At 45.4% G+C, this 25,632-nt stretch overlaps 1 protein-coding gene across 3 annotated transcripts in view; it reads left to right on the top strand.

Annotated features, from left to right (window-relative positions):
• Window positions 1-25,632, top strand: part of Palm2akap2 (PALM2 and AKAP2 fusion) — a 301,240-nt gene that overhangs the window by 104,827 nt on the left and 170,781 nt on the right. For 2 of the 3 annotated variants that reach the window (XM_050118976.1, XM_050118965.1), the window contains exons 4-6: window positions 521-635; window positions 1,580-1,601; window positions 17,959-18,651. In XM_050118976.1, the coding sequence (XP_049974933.1) occupies window positions 521-635; window positions 1,580-1,601; window positions 17,959-18,651 (830 nt within the window). The remainder of the gene's footprint in view (window positions 1-520; window positions 636-1,579; window positions 1,602-17,958; window positions 18,652-25,632) is intronic. The other variant, XM_050118985.1, reaches the window with a different exon arrangement.

The following is a 25,632-nucleotide window of genomic DNA, read 5'->3' as shown; positions in this document are numbered from 1 at the left end:
TTGCGTCTGTCCCATCCATTGTGTCTGGTTTGGGCAGTAGAGGTCCGAGAGGGAGAGACAGTAACTTCAAGGTTCTGGTCACCAACCACTTCGTAGCAGTATATTTCCTTTGAGGAACACTAGCCTTTTGGCCATCTAAAGAAAAGAGGCATTCTTCTGAAATCTGAAATAGCTAGGAGAATCTGAAGCTATTTCCTTCCGATTGTATGCCCAGAGCTATGTGAACCCAGTCTACCTCTGAATAAGAAATATACACATCACCGGGGCAATGGACAGACACCAAACATGTTGCAGAGTGGTGGCCATGAAGCAATGGAGGCATGCCTTGGTTATTTCTCTTTGGTCAATGTCTTCCTGGCAGCAGAGCTACAGGATACTCCGTAATGGAAAAACCTTGGCCTGGTTTTTCAGGGTTGTGAGCAGTGGGAGCCACAGGCTGCTCAGCAGGAAGGTGGCTGCTTCCTTGCCACTGGACGGCAGGATGATAAAGCATCTTGTTCTCTGTTTGTGTGTCTTCCAGGCTGGAGCAGGAAATACAAGCGCTCGAAAGTGAAGAGTCCCAGATATCTGCCAAAGAGCAGCTCATCCTCGAGAAACTGAAGGAGACAGAGAAATCCTTCCAGGACTTGCAGAAGGTGAGGAAAGAAAAACACCGTTTCTCTAAATCACAGATACAACAGTGCTTCTCAGCCTTTTTAGTGCTGCGACCCTTTAATACAGTTCCTCATGGTGTGGCGACCCTCCAGCCATAAAATCATTTCGTTGCTATTCATAACTGTAGTTTTGCTACTGTTATGGATTGTAATATAAATATCTGATATGCAATATATCTGATATGTGACCCCCCGCCAAAGGGTTCACAGCCCACAGATTGAGAACCACTGGGCCTGAGAAATCTGAACCCTATCCTGAAAAGAGCGCAGAAGTGGCAGGAGCCAGGTCCATCCCAGAAACAGAGCAGCCCATCTGCGTTGGGAGGCATGGAGACGTTTGATTAATCCTATTTGTCTGCTGATCTCCCCGCCCCTTATCTCCCAAATGTCTGAAAAGTCTTCAGATTGGCACCAGAAGTATAAATTCAGCCCCCTTTAAGCAGGTTAGATGACCCTGTGTGGGTTTAGTCAGAATTCCCTTTGAGTATTCCCTTTAGGAGAGGGCGAGAGGAGACCTGTAGCAAGTGGGCGGGAATCCCAACACACACCCTGTAAATGCATGGAATTCCCCCATGTGAAAACAAACATTTCTGTGTAGTAACACAGAGAGGCCCTGATTTCTCAAAACCCCATTTTCGGCCTCCTGCCTCTGTGATTACAGCAACAAAAAAAGCTGTATACAATTAAGTTTGGGACCGGACTTTTCTAACATAGCATTATCAACACAACTCAGGAGAGTTGCTGGATGGTTGAAATTATTATACTCAGCTGAGTAGGGCACATCCTTAACTGACCCCAGAAGAAAAGAGAAAAGCAAGCTTGGGTCTTTCCTGCTGCCTGCTGAGTTCTGGCTCTGTGTCCTGGGCTGGGGGTTGGGACACACCACACACGCACAGTGACACTCTGCCCTGCTTTTGTCTCCACAGAGTTTCTCCACGGCTGATGGAGGTAAGTGCTCTCTTCCCTGGCTGTACTCAGATGCTTCCCTCTTGGTCCACTGAGTGGGTCTCATGCATACAGGCTCACCAGGAGACAGATGTGAAGTGGCCCTTCCTAAGGGCATCCCCGGCAAGGGCGTCAAGAGGTCAATACCGCCTCTGCTTCTTGACTTGATACTTCTATTAGCACATTGGCCAGTTGTTTTTGTTTTTTTTCTTCCCCTGTTTAAGCCTCCCTAAAGACTTGCTGTTGGACTTTTATTGAAAAGGGTTGGCAAAAGAACATTCTGGAGTCAGAGCTAAGTTTCTTACAGGAACCAACCCATCCTCACAAGTCGCTAAGTCTTCAGGTCACATGAGAAGTGTCTTGGTGTTTAGGAAACCCTTCTAAGGCCTCTGGAACTTTCTTTGGAAAGGATAGAGGACCTCTTTTCCTCCATCCTATGCCAGCAGAGTCTCTCTAACCTTCCAGGGAAATTAGATGAGGCAGAATTTTCTCCCTCCCATGACATCTGACCCTGAGCCCTGGAAAGTGGACATAGGATTCTTGTACCCCTGCTCCCAGCCAGACAGAAGGGACAGGTCTTTCTCCTGTCCCCTCCTCTGCCTTCGTGGGCTGTGGGGATGAACTTGGGAATCTCTTCTGGGATTCACTGTATCCCCTGACCTCAACTACAAACTCAAAGTTGTTGTTTTCATCTTGGCCCTAATGAGATGGGCTTTGAAATGCAAGGGTGCATGGGAGCCTCAGCTGCTACCTGCTTCTCATGTGGCTCCCACATAGTCAGCCTCTAGCTCAGGAAGAGGACGAGGGGTCAGAGGTCTTGGCTTGGCATCAGAATATTTCCCATTGTCATTGAGGGAGAAAAAAAAATAGAGGATCTGGATTTCTTCTGGATCGGCCACAGACCAGGTATTTGCAGGTAGGACAGTTCTGTCTGGTACAAAAGATAGGCAATAAAATAAAATAAAACAATAGAGAAGATGTCATGAACCCCACCCCCCGGCAAGTAAAAGACCTGGATTTGAGCTCCCTCGTAGGTGATCTTTGAGAAGACACCAATGAAACCCTCTGTTCTCAGAACCTGAGGCAAGGGATGCACCAGCAGGAACTCTGGGAGAAAAGGACCAACCACATTTCTAGGAGAGAAGCCCAGCCCCCTAAGTTGTGGCTCAACTGGGGCACAGATGAAGGGGGTGGCCGCGGGCACGTGGGGCGCTGCAAAGAGAACAGGAGAGTTCACGTATCAGGGAGGTGGAATCGCCGCCAGGCCGTGCTGGGGCTGGAACATGAACCCACAGAAGCTTGCATCTGCAGAAGTCATGTTCTGTCATGCTGTGCCCCTTCCCGGTTCCTTGTACTCCGTCCTCTAACCAGGACCTTGCTTGGACTTTCCTCTGATATTCGGGGTAGAGAAGGAATCTGTATACCCTGCCCCTCAGCTGGGTGTGTCTGGCATAGATGTCTGTGTAGTCTACTACTTTAATAAGCCAAAATGGAGCCATGTTGCTATCTGTTACCCTAGTCTCTTTCCTTTGCATCCCAGAAAGCTCACTCATTTCCTCCTGCAGCCTTCCCACAGTCTTCTCTGGGCCCTACAAACACTCCCAGAGGCAGGAAGCAGCCTGGCAAAAGACTGGAAGCCCCAAGATGGGTGAACACAGGCTTAGAAGGCTATGATTCTCAGGGATCCTGGGGAGGTATTTCTGTGGTCTTCCCTGTCACCCTACGTTGTGACTCCTGACCTCTGTGTTGGTGACTTCTCCATTAGTTGTACCTACTAGCAAAAGAAGATGTCTAAGGAAGGGCACACATGCTAATAAGAATATGATCCATGCCAAGGTCATTTTATGATCTGAAAATAAAACCCCAAATGCATCCCCTTGGGGAACATCGAGAGGTCTATTTTCAAATTCTTCGTTTCAGATTCTAAATTGATGAGACCTTCTTAGAGTCAATCAACTGTTGTTATTAAGACTTAGTAAGAAATTATTCTAGAACAATGATACTGAAAGAAAAACCTCAGTTCCAACGTCATAGACAGGCTGGCCACAGAATCTAGTTCTAGCTTGGACTATGTGAACTGTGTAGTTGCTGCAGAGTGTCAGTCCCAGCATCCTCTACCTAAGAGTGCTGAGGAGGAAGGTGGGTGCATATGTGTGCTTGTGTGCATGTGTGTGTATATGCATGTGTGTTTGCAGACACACACAATGGCTTTTCTTTGGGTACCCCCTGCATATGATCCCACATGTATTAGAGGAAGTGGTAATATTGCTGTGTCTTTGATGGTGTTTGATGTCATGGAGGCCCTGCTTAGCAAGAAGGGTTCATTCCACTCTTGATTGCAATTTCCTGATAAAACTATAATGCGTCCCTCCACTCTTTAAATAGCATTGTTACCTACCAGAGCCTTCACTGTTTTTTTGTGAGTATAGATCACATATGGTATATGCTTTCTGTGTGATAAATACTGGGACCAAAAAAAATCAACTTCAAGGAAGAGTTTGTGTCAACTCACAATCCGAGGTTCAGCATAGTAGGGAAGTTAAGGCAGTAGGAATTTAAGACAGCTGGTCACATTGCACCCACAGTCATGAGTAGAGAGAAGTGGCTACGTGTCTACATATTGGAGCTCAATCGCCTCTCTTCATTTGTTGAGATTGGAGCGGCGGGGCTGCGTCCCCGGCACCCGGCCGCCCGCATGGCTAGCTTATGCCCGAAATAATTACATGGAAACTGTATTCTATTAAACACTGCCTGGCCCGGCTAGTTCCAGCCTCTTATTGGCTAGCTCTTACATATTAATCTAACCCATTTCTAATATTCTGTGTAGCACCACAAGCTGGCTTACCAGGGAGGATCTTAACCTTTGTCTGTCTGGAGTAAGAGAATCATGGCGACTCCTTGACTCAGCTTCTTTTTCCCAGCATTCTCTTCTGTTTACTCCACCTACCTAATGACCCAGGTTCAGTTCCCAACACCCACAATGTGCCCTCCAATTCCAGGGGATCCAATATCCTTTCCTGAATTCTGAGGGCACCAGACATGGATGTGATACACATGATGCATACAGGCAAAACACTTATATTCAAAAAATAAAATAAATCTTAAAAAAATTAAGGCAATTCCCCAGAGATATGCCTATAGGCCAACCCAATCTAGAAAAACCCCTCATTGAGACAGTTTTCCCAGCTGATTCTAGATTATGTCAAGTTGACAGTTAAGGTAGCCAGCATAGTATATATCTACAGTATATATCTAATGTGAAGCCTTGGCCAAAACGAAGGATCATGTACGTCCTGGGCCTATCCTAGTCTTGCTGTTGGATGCTGATCTTAGATTCCTATCCCATGCCAGTCTATGGTGTCCTGGAGCCAAACCATGATTGGGAAATCTCGATATTTTGTTGCCTATTAAGACTTGATTCAAGAGTTCTCGGTGGGGCTGCGCCTCCAGTTAGAGCTACACGTGTTCTTCATAACGACTACAGTGCTTTAGCTAGACTGGAACGATGATGCGCTCTTAATTTCTGCCCCTTATGTGATGTGCTTTATCTTCTCTGTCAGCAGAGAAAAAAAGAGACCCCTGGTGTTAATAGAAAAAAGGACACTAGTTAATAGTTAAAGGCCATTTGCTATTCTGTGTGCTGTGTTTTCACAGACCTCCTGGCTATGTAACAAATACAGTTTAGTACTTCCTTCTGTCTCCTCCTCTTCCTCCTCCTCCTTTCCTTCTTCCTCTTCTTCTTTTTTTTCTTTATGGGGGAGGTGTGTTTTGTTTTGTTTTGTTTTAAGACAGGATCTTTCTATCTAGTCCTGACTGGAGCTTACTCTTGTAGACCAGGCTGGCCTCCAACTCACAGAGACATACCTTCCTCTGCCTTCTGAGTGCTGGGATTAAAGATGTGCACCACCACACCTGCCCTAAGGTTTGCACTTAAGGACACGTTGAGGAGGCTACTCTGGTCTCCCTCTGACATCTCTCTCTCTCTATCCCTTGTATCCTAGCAGAAGTCATGTAGCCCCCAGCTCTCTGAGAGTTGTGGTCATTGGGCCTGCATCTGGCGCACATTAGACAAGGGTACTTCTGTCACCCATTCACATCTGGCCAGGAGCAACCTCCTGGAGTACGATAAGACATAAGCCCTGAGCTACAGGCTCTTTCAGAAGCTCACTCTCGTGTCTGTAAGTGGCGTTTGCTTCCAGCTGCTAAAATGTTCACCTTAGCAACGCTATGCTTAGCATAGAATGTGCTAGACACGTGTGTGCTCAATCTCTGAGGTCTTACTTGGTCTATTTAACGGCTTAAACCTCCATTTCATTTGAATGCAAAAGGTCACCCTTGTGGAGGTCCCTCCCATTCCAGAGGTGTGTGGAAGTCTTTGGTGAAACTCAGAAGGTCTGCAAGGCTGGTCTAGCCATCTTCCCTCTCCTCAGTTTCTCTAGCTCTGTCATCTTTTCACGAACCGCCCTTGTCAAAAGGCTCCTAGCCCCTCCAGACTGACGAACGTCAAGCTGCTGCTGTCGCTGGCCCTGCCTTGTGCTTGCCTGGGGCATGCATCCTCCCAGACCTCCCCACAGTGAGAGCAGCGAGACAGCTGCGGTCTCCGAGTTCCGGAGTAATAGAAGCTCAAAGTTAGAGAAAAATACTCAACGTTGGTATGGCTACAAAGCCCCCGGCTCAAATCCAGACCCGTCTTTAGGCATTCCCCTCCAGGCAGCTTCATAACCGCTTCCCAGCTGACTTCCTTCCTGTAGCAAAAGGATTTTCAGATCTGTCTTTCCTGCCCGGGATCCGGAGCCTGTGCAGCTGGCGAAAGAGAAGAAAACGCCAACCTTGCTCCTGTCTAGCGTCTTCTTACCTCGTGCTTATGTCGTGTTCCTTGTTTTGTTTGGCTTGGGGGATTGTTTGGGACAGCCTTGGACTAGCCCTGGCTGGGCTCGAATTCTACACACAGTGGGCTGACCTCAAACTTGCGGCAATCCTCCTGCCTCTGCCTCCCGAATCCTGAGATTACAAGTGTGCACTACCATATTCTGTCTGGGGTTTTGTTGTTGTTCTTCTTGGGCTGGCTTGGGACTTGGTATGTAGCCCAGTCTGGCTTGAACTCATCACTGTCCTCCTGCTTAACCTCCCAGATGTTGGGATGACAGGCCTAAGACACCTTATCTTTATTGTGTCCTGTGTTTTTATCCCACATGGTTGATGTGGAAAAATAAATCCATTGTCTTAGAGAAATTCCACCTTTGCCCTAAGAGCACGATGGTTCATTATCAGTACATCCTGCAGTGTTCGGACTCATATGTGAGTCAGTGTGCATGGCTCAGTTGCCATGGAGTAAAACTGATCCTAGTCCAGTGTCTGTTTATAGATCTTTCCAGTGTAAAGGCTAAAAAGGGTGGGGGAGTAAGAAAAAGATCTGCCAGAACTAAGGCAACATAATAGGTGTAAACAGGGCACAGAACCTAGAGAGATGACTCAGTGGCTAAGAGCACAGGCTCGGCAATCATGAGGACTAAATTCCAGACCCCAGCCCCAGCACATTAAGTCAGGCATCCCTGTGACCTCATCTCCAAGGGGTGATAGAAACACAAAGACTTCTGGGGTTTGCTAGCCGAGAAAATGCAAGCCCCCAGGTTCATGGAGAGACCTTGCCTCAAAGGAATAAATAGAGAGTAGTAGAGGAGACACCTCCCGACCTCTTCCGGCCTCTTTGGGTGCATGCATGCGCACACACAAACACACACGACTATGCACTCAAGACGCACATATACTTTTTTTGCGTTAGGTCAGGTGTAAGATGTGAAACAGGTAAAGGGCTGATGGGGGCCCAAAGTGGGAGGAGCTAGGGCTTCCGTCCCGGGTCCTGAGTAAACTGCGGGCAGTAGGCCACAGGACAGAATAGAAGAGTAGCTGCAGATGAATAGCTGCACAGATTCTGGTTGGGGACACAGGGGGGTCTTTCCATGCCACTACCACTGAGTGATTATTGTTCCAAGATCCTGGGACTTAACCACGGCGCACAAAAAGAAGTAACGTAGCACAGAGCCCGGCTGCCCAGCATCTTCCTTCTTTGCTTTCCTGTTTCTCTCTGGGAGACTCCTAATTCTTTTTGTCTGGCTCCACGACTTTCCTTGCCTTAACCTTGGCATACCAGTCAGTGTTCATCCCCTTCAGGTTTCACCTCCTAAGTGGGCTCGTCAAGGTGTTTATCCAAGTACAGCTGATGGTCTCCCTCCTTAGCCCAGTGACACACGCTTTGCTGAGCCAGCAGTGAGTTCACTTGGCCGTGTTATTTGGAACCTCAGCCTGAAGCAGCAAATTATGGGATGAATTCTGGAGTTTGTGTGTGTAAACAGTGGCCTTCTGAATGAAAGTATCTCCGAAAGCTCTGTTTCCAGTTCGGAGAACACACTTGACCTTTCCCCTGCTTGCCTTGCATTTATGCTTTGTTAATACAATCGGGGACTACATAAACTACAAATCTCTGTTTCTAAAACTTTATATTGATTTAATATAGATTATGTATAGTCTCCTTTTGTCAATAAACAGTGGATTGACTAAGCTAAATACATATTAAATATATTTGTCACTCTTTCTTACATGTGAAGAAGTTATGCTTTGGAAATAACATCATTTTAAAAACCTTCAGAATGGATTGCTTTTCAACTCAGGCAGAAATTTCCTTCCACTATGACCTGGCATTCTGCTTTGCTTTAATTCTAGATTTTACCATGAGTGATCTTTATATCTATACTACAAATGAGCTGATTTGACTTACTTAATAATATACATTGTGTACACACTTGGTGCTGGCCTAGGATCCAGGAAAGTCATGATGAGCAGAGAGCAGTCTCTGTTTTCATTGAGTTTCCTAGTCGAATAGGACAGGAAAGACAGTTAGGAATCACAGGAAATGTATTTAGACTAGAATACGGAAGTACCATGCGGTAGTAAAAACGCAGATGTTCTTAACCTGGAAGGCATAGAGCTTCATCCCGGGAGTGATGGGGAGGAGGGGTAGCGCTTAGGATGTGTAGGAAGTCACACCTAGAGTGGATTGCACAGGGGTGAGCCTAGAGGCACACGGGAACAGATGCTAGACTTGGGAGGACATAAAGTATGAGAGAGAGAGAGAGAGAGAGAGAGAGAGAGAGAGAGAGAGAGAGAGAGAGAGAAAACAAATCATAGTGCTAACAATTTGAGAAAGAAAACAAGGAGGAAAGTCAGGGCAAACCCTTACAGGCATTTATGTTTATTGTTTGGGGATCATCAGGCAGTGAATTCTAAAGAAATGATCTAAACCAAGACTATAAACAGCCATGTATGTGATATTGTTTTTATAATTTCCAAAAATAATTTGTGCATTTAATTTTTTTTTGCCGAAAGAAGACTGCGATATAATATACTAGCCATAGTCCCACATAGTGTACTTAGTATCTAGTGGCTGCAAATGAGTCCGATTCTGTTATTCTATAGTAGGAGCACAGTAACTGATTTTTAAAAAAAAAAAAAATCTTTCACTGGACATTGGTGGCACATGCTTTTAGTCTCAGCACTCAGGAAGTTGAGGTAGACAATCTCTGTGAGTTCGAGGCCAGTCTCGTCTACAGAGCATGTTCCAAGGAGGGAAGGCCAACCTTCACTTTCATTTAAATATTTAAAAAAGAAAAAAGAGGGATTAAGAGCACTAACTGCTCTTCCAGAGAACCCGCAGTTCCCAGCACCCACATGGCAGCTCACATCTGTCTGTAACTTTAGTTCTAGGGGCTCTGATCCCAGCACGCAGACATGCATGCAGGCAAAACACCAATGTACATAAAAATAAATAAAGAAAAAAATTTTAAAAAGGAAAGAAATAAGAACTGGGCAGTGGTGGCACACAGATCCCAGTACTCAGGAGGCGGAGGCAGGTGGATCTCTGAGTTTGAGGCCAGCTTGGTTTACAGAGCAAGTTCCAGGATAGCCAAGATTATACAGAGAAACCTTGTCTTAAAATATAATTAATTAATTAAAATTGTATGTATGTGTGTATATGTGTGTATATGTAAATATGTATACATAGTTCAGAGATAAATTCAGATTTTCTGAAAACTAGGTTTTGGCAGTAGGGGACAGAGTCTGTCTTTAAAGGATGGGGATTCCTTTTGGTAGTTTGGGAGGGATGAAAGCACCCAGTAGGGCAGGGAACACAGCAGTAGCCACTGTTACTTTTCTCTGCCAGAGGGTGTCAGTGTATCAGACTTGTCTAGCATGTACAAGGCCCTGTATTCAGCCCCAGCACTGCAGAGGAAACAAAGAGTAACTCAGTGTGGTAAGAAGAGAAGGGGGACACACTGTTCTTTGCACATCTCAGTGGATATCCCGTGTTGGCTCAGTGGTACCGACTTCATCATGCCTCTAGTAACTGGGCCGCCTTTGCTTCTTTCCACCATCTGGACTCATTGTCCTAGGTTCTGGAACTTTCTGAGGACTCTTCCCATACACAGACACCCTTGGGTCTTGAGCTCTCGGGCCAGGATCCCTCCTGCCTCAGCTACTCTGCCTACTTCCAGCTGCTGAGCTAATGCTCGCTCGGCTTTGTTGACGCTGATCGCCTTGTCCGTTATGTAGGGCAAGCAAGCTGCTGTCTGGGCAGTGAACCAGTGCTGGGCCTCCCAACACTGTGCCTCTTGTATTCCCTGTTTTCTGTTCCCAAATACAGTAAGCTCGGCTTCCTCTCAGCTCCCTGGCCTGCCAGTCTGGTCACCCACAGCAGATCCATCACCAGGGCAGGAAGGGGCCTGCAGAGAGGCTGGTAAGTCCCCAAACCCTTTGGCTTTGATTCCAGGACTGTCCGGGGGCTTGTGCTCTTCTGAGCTTGGTTTGCGAGATAGGTGCCCTGGTGTCCTCACACAGAGAGACTCTTCCTAGCCAGCTCTCAGGTGATGCGGCACAGACAATGGCCACACAAGGCAGGCCCTGGCCCCATAGGTACCCGAGGTCTAGTAGGAGGGAGATGTAAAGAAACCACTGTCTCTCCAGCTTTGGTGGTAAGGGGACATGTTCTTCTAGTATCTATGGTCACTGTACCTCGCTCTGCTCTTAAGGTGAAGCTGTATTGTGTGTACTGTGTCTCTGGGGTTTTTGATTTTCCTCACTGATGTTGTAGATCCTGAAGGGGCTGTGCTTGAGGCTGGGTGGGAAGGGTTTTCAAAGCTTATGAACCTCTCGCAAGAATCCTTTGAGGATCAAGCTCTTCCTATAAATATGAATATGTACCCCTAAGTCTTCACTTTTCTGGAGTCTTTAGTTATTGGAGGATATTTAGGGGTGATCAGACAATTAAAGAATGTGTGCTTCTTGCTAGTGTTTCTGACAGTGGGCCGCTGTACAGACTCCGTATTTGTGAGTGTAGAATATGAAGAGCCACACTCAGAGATGTGCCCCAGAGACGAGAGTATGGGGATGCAAACAGCAGATCTCCCCACCAACCGTTTTGCTCTGCTCAGCAAGGTGGGTGAGGGTGGAGGAAGGAACAAGTAGCCCTGAGCCACAGTTATTGGCAGTACAGGTGGACTCAACTATGAACACTGGGTTTTGGTTTATCTACTCGAGGTAAACTCACATTTGAAACGAGTCTCATAATAACATAGTTAATAAAACAAAGTCATCATGGGCTTTTAGACCAGAATAAACCTTATGTAGGTCAACCTGAATATTTTTTTGAAGCCAAAAGTCCCTCCTTATTTTAATATAAGGCAAAATTAAAAGCTAATCGTTGACCTAGGTGGCATATCCATGGACTAAATTTAAATGTCTAGGAGACATCTCTCAACACTTCCTTACACTTTGTTTTTACAAGAATTCTGAAGCCTGCTGGGGCTGTAAGTGGCATTTGGCCACACCCAACGCAGGACCCCATCCCTGGAGATCCAGAGGAGGATTAAGCTGGAACCTGAAGCTTGTAGCTCTTGTATGAAGATTCACTAGCAGTCTTGCTGGGGACTCTTCCAAGTGCGCCAGGGTGTGTGTCCAAGGTCAGCTGGGGAATAGATGTTGAAAAGTCCCATCTTCCTCCCTGTTACTACAGATCAGCTGGGGAATAGATGTTGAAAATTCATGTCTTCCTATCTATTGCTACAGATTTGGTGCTGATGGATCCTGGCAATTTGTGGCAAGAAACTTTCTATTCTTTTCTTAAAAGGACATGAAGTATGATCTTACTGAAGGGTTGGTCAGTCCTTAGATGGGGTGTGTAAGAATTCATGTCAAGAGGTAGAGATGGAGGCTGAGAGTAGTGGTACCCTCCCTTAATCCCAGCACTAAGTATCATCCACTGCTCATACCCGTCTCTCCAGGCTGCCCAAAGCCCTGGGCCATCACAAAGGTTTCTGTCTTTTCGGTGTCGGGGACAAGAACTAAAGCTCCAAATCAAAGTACCAAAATAGGCCCTCGTTTGTGTTCCTTTAGAAAATCAAGTCATGTTGACCCTTAATCTTTATCAGTAAAATTGACACACTGCCCAGCTGTCTTGCTGAACTAGTGGAAGACACACAAATGTTCCACGTGCCCCATTCCTGCTCATGCCAATGTACAAGGTTTGGTATCTCTCGCACTAAAAGTGTGCTTCCCGATTCTAAGCAGCCTCTCAAGGTGGCTTTCATTAAGTGGTCTTGAATCTCATGTCCCTCACCCACCAGGTCCTTTTTCTGGAAACCGTGGAAAGCCTTTCGCCAGCTCCATCTCATGTCCACGGGGCTCCTGCACAGTCCTGGAGGGGTTCCTGGCCAGAAAGCTCTTTTCTCATTTCCCCTCCTTTGAGTCTCAACTCTGCGCAGACTGCAGAAGCCCTTCATGTGGGGAGGCCTAAGGACTGTCAGGCCAACTGGAGGTCCTTTGTGTGGCGAGAGGTGAAGGCATGCTGGAGGGGAAAGACTTTGGCTATAAACTTCTTGGCACAGCGTGTTTTAAAATTGTATGCACTGAAAACAAAATGCTCTCAGGCATGACGGCACAAGCCTGCCATCCCAAGACTGGAGAGGTTGAGGCAGAAAGATTGAGAGTTCGAGGCTCGCCTGGGCAAGTGAGTACGACTGTGTCACCCCAGCATTCAGGAGGTACATGCGGAGGTTCGAGAGTTCAAGGTCATTCTGGACCCCGTAGTGAGTTTGAGGACAGCCTAGACTGTATGAGACTATGTCATAAAATTACAGCTGCAGGCATAGCTGAATGGTAGAACATTTGCCTCACGTGCAAAAAGCTTAGTTTAATCCTGGATGCCCTAGAACAGTTACTCCTTTTGTAAAAAAACCAACCAAAACAAAACAAAATCCCCCAAAAGTCACGAGTAACCCCATGACTCAAGAGGTGGAGGAAAAAAGATGGCAAGTTTGAGGCAAAATGGGCTGCACAGCAAGACCCTGTCTCAAAAAAAAAAAAAAAAAAAACTGGGGTTGAACCTGTAACCCAGCGATGGAGCACATGCATAGCATGTGTAGGCCTTGGGTTCAATCCCAACACTGGCAGAAACAGGGAAAATGGGGCTAAAACTGAAGTGATTGCATCCTGCTGGCTCATCGCTGTCGTCATTCAGTTTGGTGTGTGACTGTTTAAGAACACAAGCCAAATAGGAATCTCCCTCATTACAAACACCAAGGTAAGCGTTCTTCCCTCCTGCGTAGCTTGCTGGGCATTTAACTGGCATTTCCGTGTTACCATCCAGGCGGATTAAGCATTGCCTTTGATTGTCTTTGGTCAGCTCCGAGATTCTCAGTCGGTCCTCCTAGGTACCCTTTACCAAGGAAGAGTAAAGGCAGAGAGAAATAGAGACCACATCCCCAGTGAACCACTAAAAAAAGAAAGAAAGAAAAAAATCTCTGTGCTTCCTTTTGAAGCCTCCTTTTCACCTAGAAGAATAAAGTATTTGTGTAATATTGTATTTTATAACACAAACCTAAGTCATAAGATACTTAAAGTATTCTGTGCTCAATTCTAGAAACACTGAACTGACTGTGTACAATATGTACTTATAAATACGCATATACATACACCCCTAATGGAACTCTGTTCACGTGTGGTTCTGTCTCCGTGTCGTGGCGCATTTAATAACATTTAAAATGACACACAAGAAATGAAAAGGAATCCAGAGGCCAGTGTGGTGGTCCCTGCCTGTAATTCCAGTACCCCAGAAGGTGAGGCTGGAAAGTGAACTTGAAGCCAGCTTGAGCATCACATGGATTTTGACAAAGGCATTCGAGGTTGGCTCTCCTACTGTTGCCTAAGTCCCTCCTCCACTCAGCAGGAGCTCTCGGTTCCATCATCTCTGCTTTTCTCTCTCCCCACTACTCCAGCTTCATCACCACCTCTCTGCACCCCACCTCTCTGCACCCCACCTCTCTGCACCCCTCCTTCTCTCCCACTGAATTCTTTCTTCCTTCTGCCGTGGACCCACCTCACCTTTCCAGAGGAGAACTGCTCACCCCCACCCCATCCTCATCCCACCCCCGCCACCTTCTAGTTCTAGGAGCAGGCAGAGGTGAAAGGAGGCTGGGTGCAGAGTGATGGGGAAGGAGCAATGATGGGGAAGGAGCAATGATGGACCAACTAGGTGGGTTTTCTGGGCAGAGAGATGGACAGCTCGAAACATCCCCATGTTAATTGTCTGTATCCTGTTATAACATAGAAATATTTTGCTCCATCTTTAATAAATAAATTAATTAATTAAAAAAAAGAAATATTTTGCTCCATGCTCTGTACTGGTGACAGGTTAATATATCATATTGCTCACGTTTTTGGAAGTTTGGGAGATAATTCAATATTCTATCTACCACCGTCAATCATTATGTTAATAGTGGTAAAATATATCTTAATCCAAATATGAATTCTTACTTTAATTGTAAATTTTTTTAAAAAAAAAAGCTTTGGAGTTCGTATACAACTGTAAATAACCATTTTCTTTTTCTGATCACATGCTGTATGGAAAATCAGGAAATCATCAAGATAAATATCATTTTTATATAACAGTCTTTGTGTGTGAACCCGTGTACCCCTGTCACAAATAATGGTTGGCTTCCCATAGTGTCACTTGAAAAACATCATTTTCTATGTGCCAAGCAGCCAAACGTTCAACATGGATGTCATGAAAAGAAGTCACTGGGTTTTCCTTCTGAATGGTTAGCTCAGTGCCCACCTTGAACAGACTGTATCTTAGCATGCAGGTGACTGGAACAATATTATTGCTGATTTCTTAAACTGTGGCAAGCATTAATTGTGAACCTTTCTTTGGTGTTTTATTATACAAAATATTGGTGACTGGTAAAGACCATTTAGTTACATTTACTTGTTCAATGTGTATATCAGGTTCCTTCTGTAGAAAAGGTTCTGGGGTAGTAGCTGGCGGTGGAAGATCACACAAAGATGATAGGCAAGGAACTAAAAAAAAAAATCCATGAACCTGATAAATCATCCCTAAAAATACTAGTGATGGTGCATACTACAGTCTGAGCACGTGGGGAGATTTGGGGTTCAGAGCCACTCTGGACTATACAATCACACCGCTGGGTAGAAAATGTCCAGTGTCTCAGAAGAGTTTAGAAAGTGTCCAGGAGTCTTAAGAAGAACGGGGTGACTTAGAGATGGGAGGTTCGAAGAAAGCATTTGGGAGAAGGGGCGGTTGATCTTGACATTGATGGCTGTGTATGTGGACATGTAGAAAGTGCAAAGGATTTTGCAGGTGGGAATCTTAAAATCAGGAACTACTTAGATACAGGATGGAGTGACTTGGTTCGATGTGAGAGGAAAGGAGAGAGGGGATTTGACAGCAACTAGGCTCTTCTTACCAGCCGGCAGATAATCAGAAAAGGACAGGGGTTCGGGCACTGACGAGCAGGTATGTGAGGCTCTAGGAGATTATCGGAGGAGAACTGGGAAAAGCAGGTTAGGCAGAAGGACCACAGGCCCAGGATAGTCTGGGCAGTGTTCTGAACGTCATGTGAGGGCTACGGTGGTCAGCGTGTGGGGAAAGCAAGACAGACCGTGAGATGAGGAGGAAGGAAGGATGGGGACTATTCAGACAGGAGCTGGATGCTGAGCCAGGGAGTTGGTGTTTCACCCACACAGGCAAGAATAACGTTTCTGAGAAAAAAAAATTTTCAGACAGGTGGAGCGTGGCTACGGGCTCAGCAGACTTCTGAAATAAACGGCCTACTTGTAAACATTTTAGACTGTGATCCACATAGTCCCTGTTAGCAATCCTTCCTCTGGTATTTCCTCTCTCCTTCCTCTCCTCACTACATCTCCACTCCTCCCTCTTCTCCTCCCTCCATCTCTTTCCCTCCTCCTCTCTCCATTTCCTTCCTCTTCCCCTTCTATCCCTCTCTTCCCTCCCCTTCTCTCTTCTCTTCCTTTTACCTTTCCTCTTCCTTCTGTCTCCTTCCTTCCTTCTCTCATTTTTTCTTTTTTAGACAGAGTTCAGGTAGCCCATGCTGGTCTCAAACTCCCAAGGCAGTGGAGAGTGATTTTGAATTTTTAATCCTCCTGTCTCCACCTCCCAAATGACTTTTTTTTTTATTTTTATACAACCCTCTAAAAAGTATAGAAAACCATTCTTCCTCCTGGCCATACAAAAACAGGCCCCAGCCTTCCTTTGACCTTCTGTCTATATAGTCCTGAGGACTTGAGTGGAAAAACAGAAGTCACTGAAACCTAAAACATGGCTGTTGGGCTGAACAGAGTGGTCTGGACTAGGGCCTGCTGGGAAGAGATAGGGATGAGGAAATGGATGGGAAGCCCTGAAGCAGATCCTCTCAGTGACTGGATTAGAGAGATTCGAAAGAAAGTGTAGATCAGACGTGGTTTAAGGATTCTGGCTTAAAGACCAAGTGCCTAAGTGCGGTCCTAGTGTCACCTCACACCAAGATGAGGGAAGAGTTGAGAGAAGGTGTGATGGTTTCCTGGCTGCTGAGCCCAGCGTGTCTGGGTACCGTCTGGGTGAAGGGTGCCTGCAGTCAGGTGATTCTGTGGACGGGCTACCCCATTCCATTCACAACATGTGTCTCACAGGGAGTCTCTGAGGGGATGAACACAAAGGTTGGGTGCCCCAAGAGGCTGCAGGACAAGGGAGCGCACTACTTAGGAATACCACCCAGCACTGGGATGTGAGATGGTTGGAGAATCTGGTGCCTTGGTTACCACTCCTCCTCAGCCTAAGCAAAGGGAGAGGAGAGTCTCACAGTGGTGAGCATCAGGCACTATACTGAGTGGAACAGAGAATGGGACAGAATCATGAGCCTTAGCACTTTTCAGAGAGGAGTGTACAGAGCCTTTAATCCCAGCATTCAGGAGGCAGAGGCATGTGGATCTCTGTGAGCTCAAGGCCAGCCTGGTCTACAGAGTGAGTTCCAGGATAGCCAGAGCTGTTACACAGAGAAACCTTGTCTCAAAAAGTCAAAAAGAGAGACAGAGAGAGAGACAGAGAGAGGAGGGGGGAGGGATGGAGGAAGAAGGAGGAAGAGAGAGTGAGGAGAGAGAGGACAGAGGGCCTTTTGGAGCATCATCCTCAATTCCTGGTTACAAGCATCATGACAGCCTGTCCTTTCACTGGCTCCTTTTTAGAAGTTTTGCTAAGTGGCACAAATGTGCTCCATCATATGTGATTTGAAAATCACCCTTGATAATAACTCTGTGACTTCCGTATGATGCTGTGGTCACTGAGCCATTTGAAGGATGCTTTCTGTCCTACAAAGAATCCACCCAAGTGTTGCCTGATGGTAACTTTACAATCCTTCTGGAGGTCAGATAACGACTGGATTTCCTCTTAGGGCACACCGTACCAATGCTTTCTGATTCTTTCAGTTTCTGCAGAATAGCCAATCGTACTGTAGAGGAGGACAGCTATGTCCCGCCTGCAAAACACTTGGCATCTCCTCCATTAACAGGCTCGAGAAAACGTAGAGAAAAATATAGGCATATATTTGATGAAAGAGTTGGGAAAATGACTGTAAGCTTCTGGAAGGTAGGCGCATCTTTGAAGCTGTCTTTAAGCCTAGGCAGAGCTCAGTCAAGATCACATGCATGCATGTTGCTGGCCTTCCCATTATCCTGTCCTGTTAGACCTGAAGTTTCTTACTTTAACTGTTCTCCTAAAGAGTTCATTGAGATGCCGTGACTCTATGCCTCTGTCTTCCCAGGGTGGTAAGCTTCTGTGTGAAGAATACACAGCTGCCTCTGTCCACACTGCACGCCTCATGCTAACACTCAGGATGCTTGGTGGTTACAATAGAAAGGGCACACATCACTTTTTTTTTCTGTCTGTTTGGCAATTAACCATTCACTGGCTTCTTTTTTTGTTGTAACATGCACTTCCTTTCTCTTGTTTTCATTCAAGCTATATACGCCATGGAAATTAATGTGGAGACAGACAAACAGACAGGAGAGACCAAGATTCTCTCTGCATCCACCATTGGCCCAGAGGGGGTCCATCAGAGAGGAGTCAAAGTCTATGATGATGGTACCAAAGTAGTGTATGAGGTGCACTCAGGAGGCACCGTGGTAGAAAACGGAGTCCAGAAATTAAGCGCAAAGGACGTGGAAGAACTCATTCAGAAGGCTGGACAATCAAGCTTCAGGGGACACATGTCGGAAAGGACTGTTGTTGCGGATGGGAGCCTGGGCCATCCCAAGGAACACATGCTCTGCAAAGAAGCCAAGTTGGAAATGGTACAGAAATCCAGGAAAGACCCCCCTTCGGGAAACCCCGGGCAGCAGGCTCAGCCCGCCAGCACGGAAGGGCCAGAGGCAAACCTGGATCAACCCGTCACCATGATTTTTATGGGCTACCAAAACATCGAAGATGAAGAGGAGACTAAAAAGGTGCTAGGCTACGACGAAACCATCAAGGCCGAATTAGTCTTGATCGATGAAGACGACGAGAAATCGCTAAGAGAGAAGACAGTGACGGACGTGTCCACCATCGATGGGAACGCGGCCGAGCTGGTGTCCGGGAGGCCCACGTCAGATACCACAGAACCCTCATCCCCAGAAGGCAAAGAAGAGAGCCTGGCCACAGAACCAGCCCCAGGTACCCAAAAGAAAAAGCGCTGTCAATGCTGTGTTGTCATGTGACCACTTCTTTCTCCTTCCCTTTCTTCCGGGCAGCCTCTCTACTCTCCACCTCTTAAATAGAGCTCACTGTACCACTAACTGCGATACTGTGAACTGGAAGCAAACACCTGCCTTGCCTCACAGTTGGATTTGCTTTGATCTCTCACTCACATCTTTCCTTCTCACTTGGGAAACAACGTGCATGTGTGTGCTTCATTTTTTTTTTTCCTCCCCAAGAACTTACTTTCTCCTCTAAGTCTTTCCTTGTGTCTTCAAGAGTGAATCAGTGCGGTACTGCTCAGTTGGAGTGGACTCTTCACGGCGACTGGTTTATAATAGCCTTAATTGACTTGAGTGGACTCAAACCCGTTGGCACTGGGGGTTTTCATTTTGGCGTGTGCTCCTCTAACATAGACACACACACACACACACACACACACACACACACACTGCCTCTCACCTGCCTCTTTTGCCGTGTGGATGGATCTTTGTTTTTATATCTTGTGTAGCAAAATGCGGTGGGCTCTAGCCGGTTGCTAGCGTAGCCAAAAGCGGGCCTACCTTCATCTGGCTGTTCTAGGATGACACGTTTTCTTTGCTGCCTTACAGAAGCTTCCAGACTACAGTGTTGTGTTTTCCCTTATGTAAAAACTGAAGCGAAGTTGACTCAAAAGCAAAGAACCCAGCGCCTGTCCCAGCTAAAGTGTAGGGACTGACTTCTCCCCTGCCAGTCAGCAGCTCTTTCTCTTCCTGTGGCTTGCCCAGTGTACAAAACCCTTTGTACAGGTTTTTCTAAGGACCTCAGGCCACCGTGGTTTTCAGCATCTGTAGTGCTCACCAATCCATAAGCCCTACTTCCATACTCCCCAAAATGGAAAGTTTTATATTTTTTTTTCATGGATATTTTCTGATTGAATTCATCTATTTTCAAAGAGGGGATCATTTTGAGAAGTCTCTCTGCAGTGACCATATTTCTTAAAACAGTCTTTCTGACCAATGGGGGCTGCCATTACACCCCTACCATATCCAGGATGGTGCTGTACGCATTAGCAGTTCGTCTCCCCGGCCCAGCTGATTAGTCTTGCATCTGTGCTTTTTAAAAATTACTTCGTTATGTCCCCATGGGTAGGAGAATGCTTGGGGTAACTTCAATGTGTAGTTTTCTCCACTCTGAAAAATAAAAAAAGTCCAAGCAGTGGTGGCACATGAGGAGGATCTCTGTGAGTTCAAGGCCAGCCTGGTCCACAGAGTGAGTTCCAGGGCAGTTAGGGCTATGCAGAGAAACCCTGTCTCAACAACAAAAAATAAAATAAAATAAAATAAAATAAAATAAAACAAAAAACAGAGGTTTTTCAATGTCAAAAATGTTGAAAGAGGAAGAAAGGTCTTAAATTCTTCCACATGGTCTGACTGAGTAGCAAATTTCTAGGTTTCTTCAATATCTGAGAATTCTAAAATATCAAGGAATTTTTTGACCTAAAGCATGATGAACAGCCCTTGAAATACATTGTTAGCATCGCCCCAACCTGGACACCCACATGTTTAATGGAACCAAAGGGAAGGAATTTAGAAAAAGAACCGTAGTCCAGGAATAAAATGAAATAGCGGTGTGTTCATTGATTTTAGAGATAACTTTATTTACCCAGACATTCATAATATCGTCACAAATCAATACCAGAATCACACATGTTCCCATGGAATATAGCCTCAAGAACCATACACTTGATCTCCCACATCAAGTCTCAACATATCTGAAAAATAGCTCAGAAAAGAATTCTAAGGAAGCCTGGAGAATCGCAGTACAGAACCAACTACATTTGTTTCATTTAGCTTCTCTGAGGACAAATCTGTTATTTTGTCCATTTCTTGGTTTAAAGTTATATTTATTACGATTAAAGAGAAATGACATTTTTATCTTTTTTTCTCAAGTCATTTCATTTTTACTGAGCACGTGAGTCAAATCTTTAATATGTAAACAAGAAAAATTAAAAAGGAAGAGCAAAGGAATGAACTAAGTTTCTCAGATTGTCCCTTCCACGGTTTCCCTGAGGAAACTGAAGAATTGTCACTAGGTCTGGGCTTCGCAAGCACAGCTGCCGGAGAATGCAGCGACTCTGTGGTCTGGAAGCCTGGTTCCGGGGCCACAGCCCTTTTCCTCCACAGGTGGTTAAATAGCACACAAGCCTGGACTAAAACGCCACGTAGACAAACCCATTTCCACAACAGGAGAGACTAGTCCCCGTGGCTTCAGACAATCTGCCATTTTAAGAATTCATTTGGGAAATTTACAATCTACAGGTTTCCTCTGCCTATCTCTTTTGCTTTCCTGGGGATTTGGACTGCTCAATGTGAGGTTGCAGAAGCACAGTGAGGGAGTGGATGGCAGAGCTTGATCTTTGGAACTTCGTAAGAAAACTACTTGTCTATGACGACAACAGTCTGTACCTCCCCCTCTTCGTAAGATCTCAAGGACCAAGGATAGTCTGCCATCATCTGTTGGTCATTATTAGTATGAGCAAGTGACTGGCAAACTGTGAGTTAGGATTTGCTCTAACGTTTTGTTGTTTAAAAAAATATCATTTAATTGAAGTAAGACCTAGTGCCCTCATTAAAATTATTTGTGGCTACAGTAAATGAAAGTATTTTTGAATATGGCAGATGTTTGCATACAATTCCAGTCTCTGTGGGGGATTCAGGCTCAGCAAATCCTCCAGCAGCCCATCTACAGCATCAAGTTATGGCCTTGATGACGAAACTGTTAAACAGGATTGTAATCATGACTCTGCCACTCCCATGACTATTGACAGTGTCTGTCTGTCTGTCGTCCCCCCCCCCATCTGTGGTATTACCCCTTCTAGAAGCAAAGTATGTGGTTGTGTGGTCGCATAACCAGAGTAAAGAATCCATGATGATATTGCCAAACCACAATCTCGTTTTGAGCTAATGTTAGTTAGGCTGTTCATTAAAATATAAGTCATTTCCACCCAACCTAGTGGAGCACACCTTCCATCCCAGTATTAGAGAGGCAGAGGCAGGAGATCCCTGTGAGTCTGGGGTCAGCCTGATCTATATAGAGTAAGTCCAGGCTAACCAGGGTTACATAATGAGACCCTGCCTCAAAAACAAAAAACAAAACAATAAAAAAAAAGACAAAAATGTACAGAAACACATATATGTGTGTATAATATATATGTGTATATATATTATTTAATCAGTTCCCTTTTAAATAAAAGAACAAAAAGGAGGAAAGGGGTATTGTTTATTTTTATTTTAATGGTATTTAATTAGACCCTTTGACAGTTGTGATGGCCAAATCTGGCCCTACATATATATCTAAAGAATCTTCATAACTTGAATGTTCTTGACATCTTTTTCTTAGGGAATTCTGTTTTAAACTTTTACACACAAATGTATCATTTTCCTTATGTAACAACAAAAAACAAATTGCTTCTCAGATGGTTGGCTGGTATCCGGTGAGTCCACTTATCATCGGCAGTGTCCAGGAAAGGGCCAAAAATTCCCTTCTGTATTGAGGCTTTACAAGAAGGGAAATGTGTAGATAGAGAGCTTCCCAGGGATACGGTATCATCTCTGGGACAAAACTCTGGAGGCAAACTCCTTCACTTCCTGAAGAAGTGTCTTTTCAGGAACCACAGAACATTCCTGAAAGCTATAAATAACTTAATGCCAGAATCAATGGTTATGAGAAACACAAAGGACAGAGTGAGGCAGTTGATAAAGGTGAAATGTCGAAGTACTTGCCTTGGCCCTTCCTTCTTAATGAACACTGACCCTGTCCATTTAAAACATAGAGGAAAATAGGCAGAACACACAGTGAGGACACATTTTGTTGGCATTGTCCTCACTTAAAACCTAGGCAGTGAGTCACCTCTGTTCGTGGTTGTCCCACTGGAGGATTTAACTCACTGGCGTGCTCTTTCCTGGTAAAAGCACCCCCATCTCCGGCAATGTCAGTTTACAGTTTAAGCCATTCCAAGGTGAACAGTTTCATATTGTATTTTTGTAATACTTACATTTATAACTGAATCCATAAATTCCAAGCATTTTAAAGAGATAGGTTTCAAAACTTTATAAATATGCCGTTATTTGAAAACGCCATGGTCTGTTAGTCGAGGTGTGTTGATTTGGACAGACTATGGAAGCATCCTTTGTTCTACTGGGTTAGTAAACACCGCAGGGGCTTTGACGCTGTGGGTACATAGAAAACAGCTCAAAACAATGAGAAAACTCGGATCTTAGGTTTTTGCTGGCAGTTTTCCTTCATAGCCCAGCACTTTTTAGGACTTACCAGGAAGGCCTACTTGTATCTTGTGAGGAAAAACTAAAATCCCTCCTTAGAAGAGTGTGGTTTCTCATGGCTTCAGCAAACTTGTCAAATCCCACTTCACTAAAACCCCACATGGTGCTTGTTTGGATGCAGAGGGGTATAAAGATTACATCCTGAAATATTTAAAGGAAAATTCCACGAGTGATCTCCCGGGGAAAGTCCCCCGGCTTCATTTTCACAACTCCAGAGGCCTCTGATTCCTTTCCAGTCTAGCACCAGAGGGTCAGAACTGCCACACAGAAACCTCGCTGTCTAGGTGAGAACATAATTGAGGGACCACAGACCTTCTGCATCCGAGACAGCATCTGGACCGCCTTAACTTTTGTAGTAATCATACTGATGATAGTAACAATAATAACAATGATTTTTTTTTCCACCGTTTCCTCTTACTAAGCAGGAGAGCAAACTATCTCCTGCTGTCGAGGACTTTTGTATCTTCTGTGACGGTTTCTAAGTTTCTACAGGCTGAGGCGTGAATGGTCACTTCTTCCCCTACTTCCCCTGAATACTCACCTAGGGTGTTAGTCATTCTGTTTGTTTTGTTTTTTTGTTTTCTGCAAGTCACTGCATTTTTTTTAAGTCTAAAGAAAAGCATCTGTCTCACCAACCCTAAAATTCTCCCTAGACCCCCCCCCCCGCAACTCCTTTGACTTGAAAGAACAGAATCCCCGAAAGAAAAGACATACAGGGTGACTTTCTTTTCCTTTCCATGTATGGTTAATGTACTGTACAGCATATATGTTTACAGACTGTATCTGCCTTGTGATGTCCACACAATGAATGACAAAAAAAGCGTTCTGATGTGCCATTGGATATTTGCCTTAGCACTGTTTCTGTTCTCCTCTTCTGTCCCGTTTAAAAAAAAAACAAACAGACATCAACGGTTGTACTCCAAAGCTGTACGCACACAACATTCTCTTCCCCACTCCAGCCCAGAGCTGTGAATTTCATTACAGGAGCTTCAGGCAGAACCTGAAGGTGTGGCCCCAGAGGGGTTAACAGAGGCAGAGCCTGGGCCTTGTCCCTCCCCTTCTCCTAACTGAGTGTTTCTGGTTCCCATCTGAGCCTGCAGGACCACTCTGACATTCCAGGGACAGGTCGTGGGGGAGGCAGGCCTCTTACACTGACTCTCTCCCTAGACTACTCGCTATGAGGGGCCTTCTTAGGCCCTGGGTCCAGGAGCACAGTTGGAAGCACAATTGGACTGGCTTCAAAGGGCAAGAGAGATAGACTTGTGGGGGGGGCCCGGCCCTGAGGGTATGTATTTACTGTAGTCTCGAGTAGCACCATATAGGTGGGGTAAGGAGTCACTGTAGAAATGGAATATTTACATTTATGTATTTTTTTAGAGAATAATATTTTTATAGTGGAATCTATATGTATCGTGGAGCTTGAGTTTGAAAACCCCCTCGACTGACTGAGTTCTTTCTCCGGTCCCTTATGGTTTCTTTCTGGCGAGTTCCATAGCACTAACTCAGATCTTGTGACTCAGCCTCGGCATGAAATCCAAGGTTTCCAACAGATGTGCGCTGTGAGCCTGAGCTTTCTGGGCTTGGTCCATCAGGTTGTGTTAGTTTCTGGCCCTTTGGGCCACACCTTTAATAATACATAACTGCCTTTGGGAAGGAGATGAGGTTTTTCTATGCCAGAGAAGCCTAGCAGTGACCCGGATCCAGTTCTTTGACACACTCAAGAAGTGATTGTTGCATTTATGGTGAAGGGACCTTTCCCTACGGTGCATTTACATAGATGGTATCAGATGCATGAGATGATGAACTGGATATAACCATCTACACTGGTAGGGATGTCCAACCTTTTAACACTGTAACATGATGATGTCATATGAAACATTTTGGGCATTCATTACCTGTGATGCTTGCAGGATATGAGCTGCAGGTTGGCTGTGCCTGATCTGTAGTCTCTACAGAAATAGAAACATCCAACTCCCTTCACAGGCCTTGTATCCATTGCTGAGGTTGCACTATGCTTACAGAGATCTGTAGAAACCAGAAAGAATTTTCTCTTTATCCATAGATGGGACTGTGAGTTTGTAGAGGTCTTGACTCTTTTGCCCAATTTTATGCTAAATTTAAGAGTCCCATTTGTCACAGTGTGTTTAGTTCATCCATGCCTGTTCATGTAACCAGATGACAGAGCGGGTCAAACCTCAGAGTCTTCCCACCTTTCCTGTTTGACCCCCTTCCCAGATAGCATCCTTCCCTGCCCCAAGAGTCCAGGATCCTTTTCCCAGCAAGGCAAGGTCATAAACATCTCTTTCTATTTCAATAAAAATAACCCCTATAGTTCCGGGGCAAATAATTTTAAAATCTTCATCACCTGAATCCACATCCTGCACCCCCCCCCCAAAAAAAAAACAAGCTCAGCTCAAGCCTATGTGTGAACCTCACTGCCATGGAGACAGTTGCAAAAAGAACTATGCAATTGCCTGAAGGTGCTGCCTGGTGCTGAGGGAAAGCCAGACACTCTTGTTACCAAGGAAACCTCCTGGCTTCCAGACTGGGTGGGCAGGGCAACATCGCTAGGGTTTGCAGTGAGAAAGAGGTGAGAGGTCACCAGGCCCTGTCTGATCTGTACCGTTCTGCACGTAGC

The sequence above is a fragment of the Alexandromys fortis genome, unplaced genomic scaffold (assembly GCF_014885135.2).
Source record: "Alexandromys fortis isolate MF-2015 unplaced genomic scaffold, M_Fortis_MF-2015_v1.1 scaffold_18, whole genome shotgun sequence".
NCBI lineage: Eukaryota > Metazoa > Chordata > Mammalia > Rodentia > Cricetidae > Alexandromys > Alexandromys fortis.
This window is presented reverse-complemented; position numbering and strand designations above follow the sequence as displayed.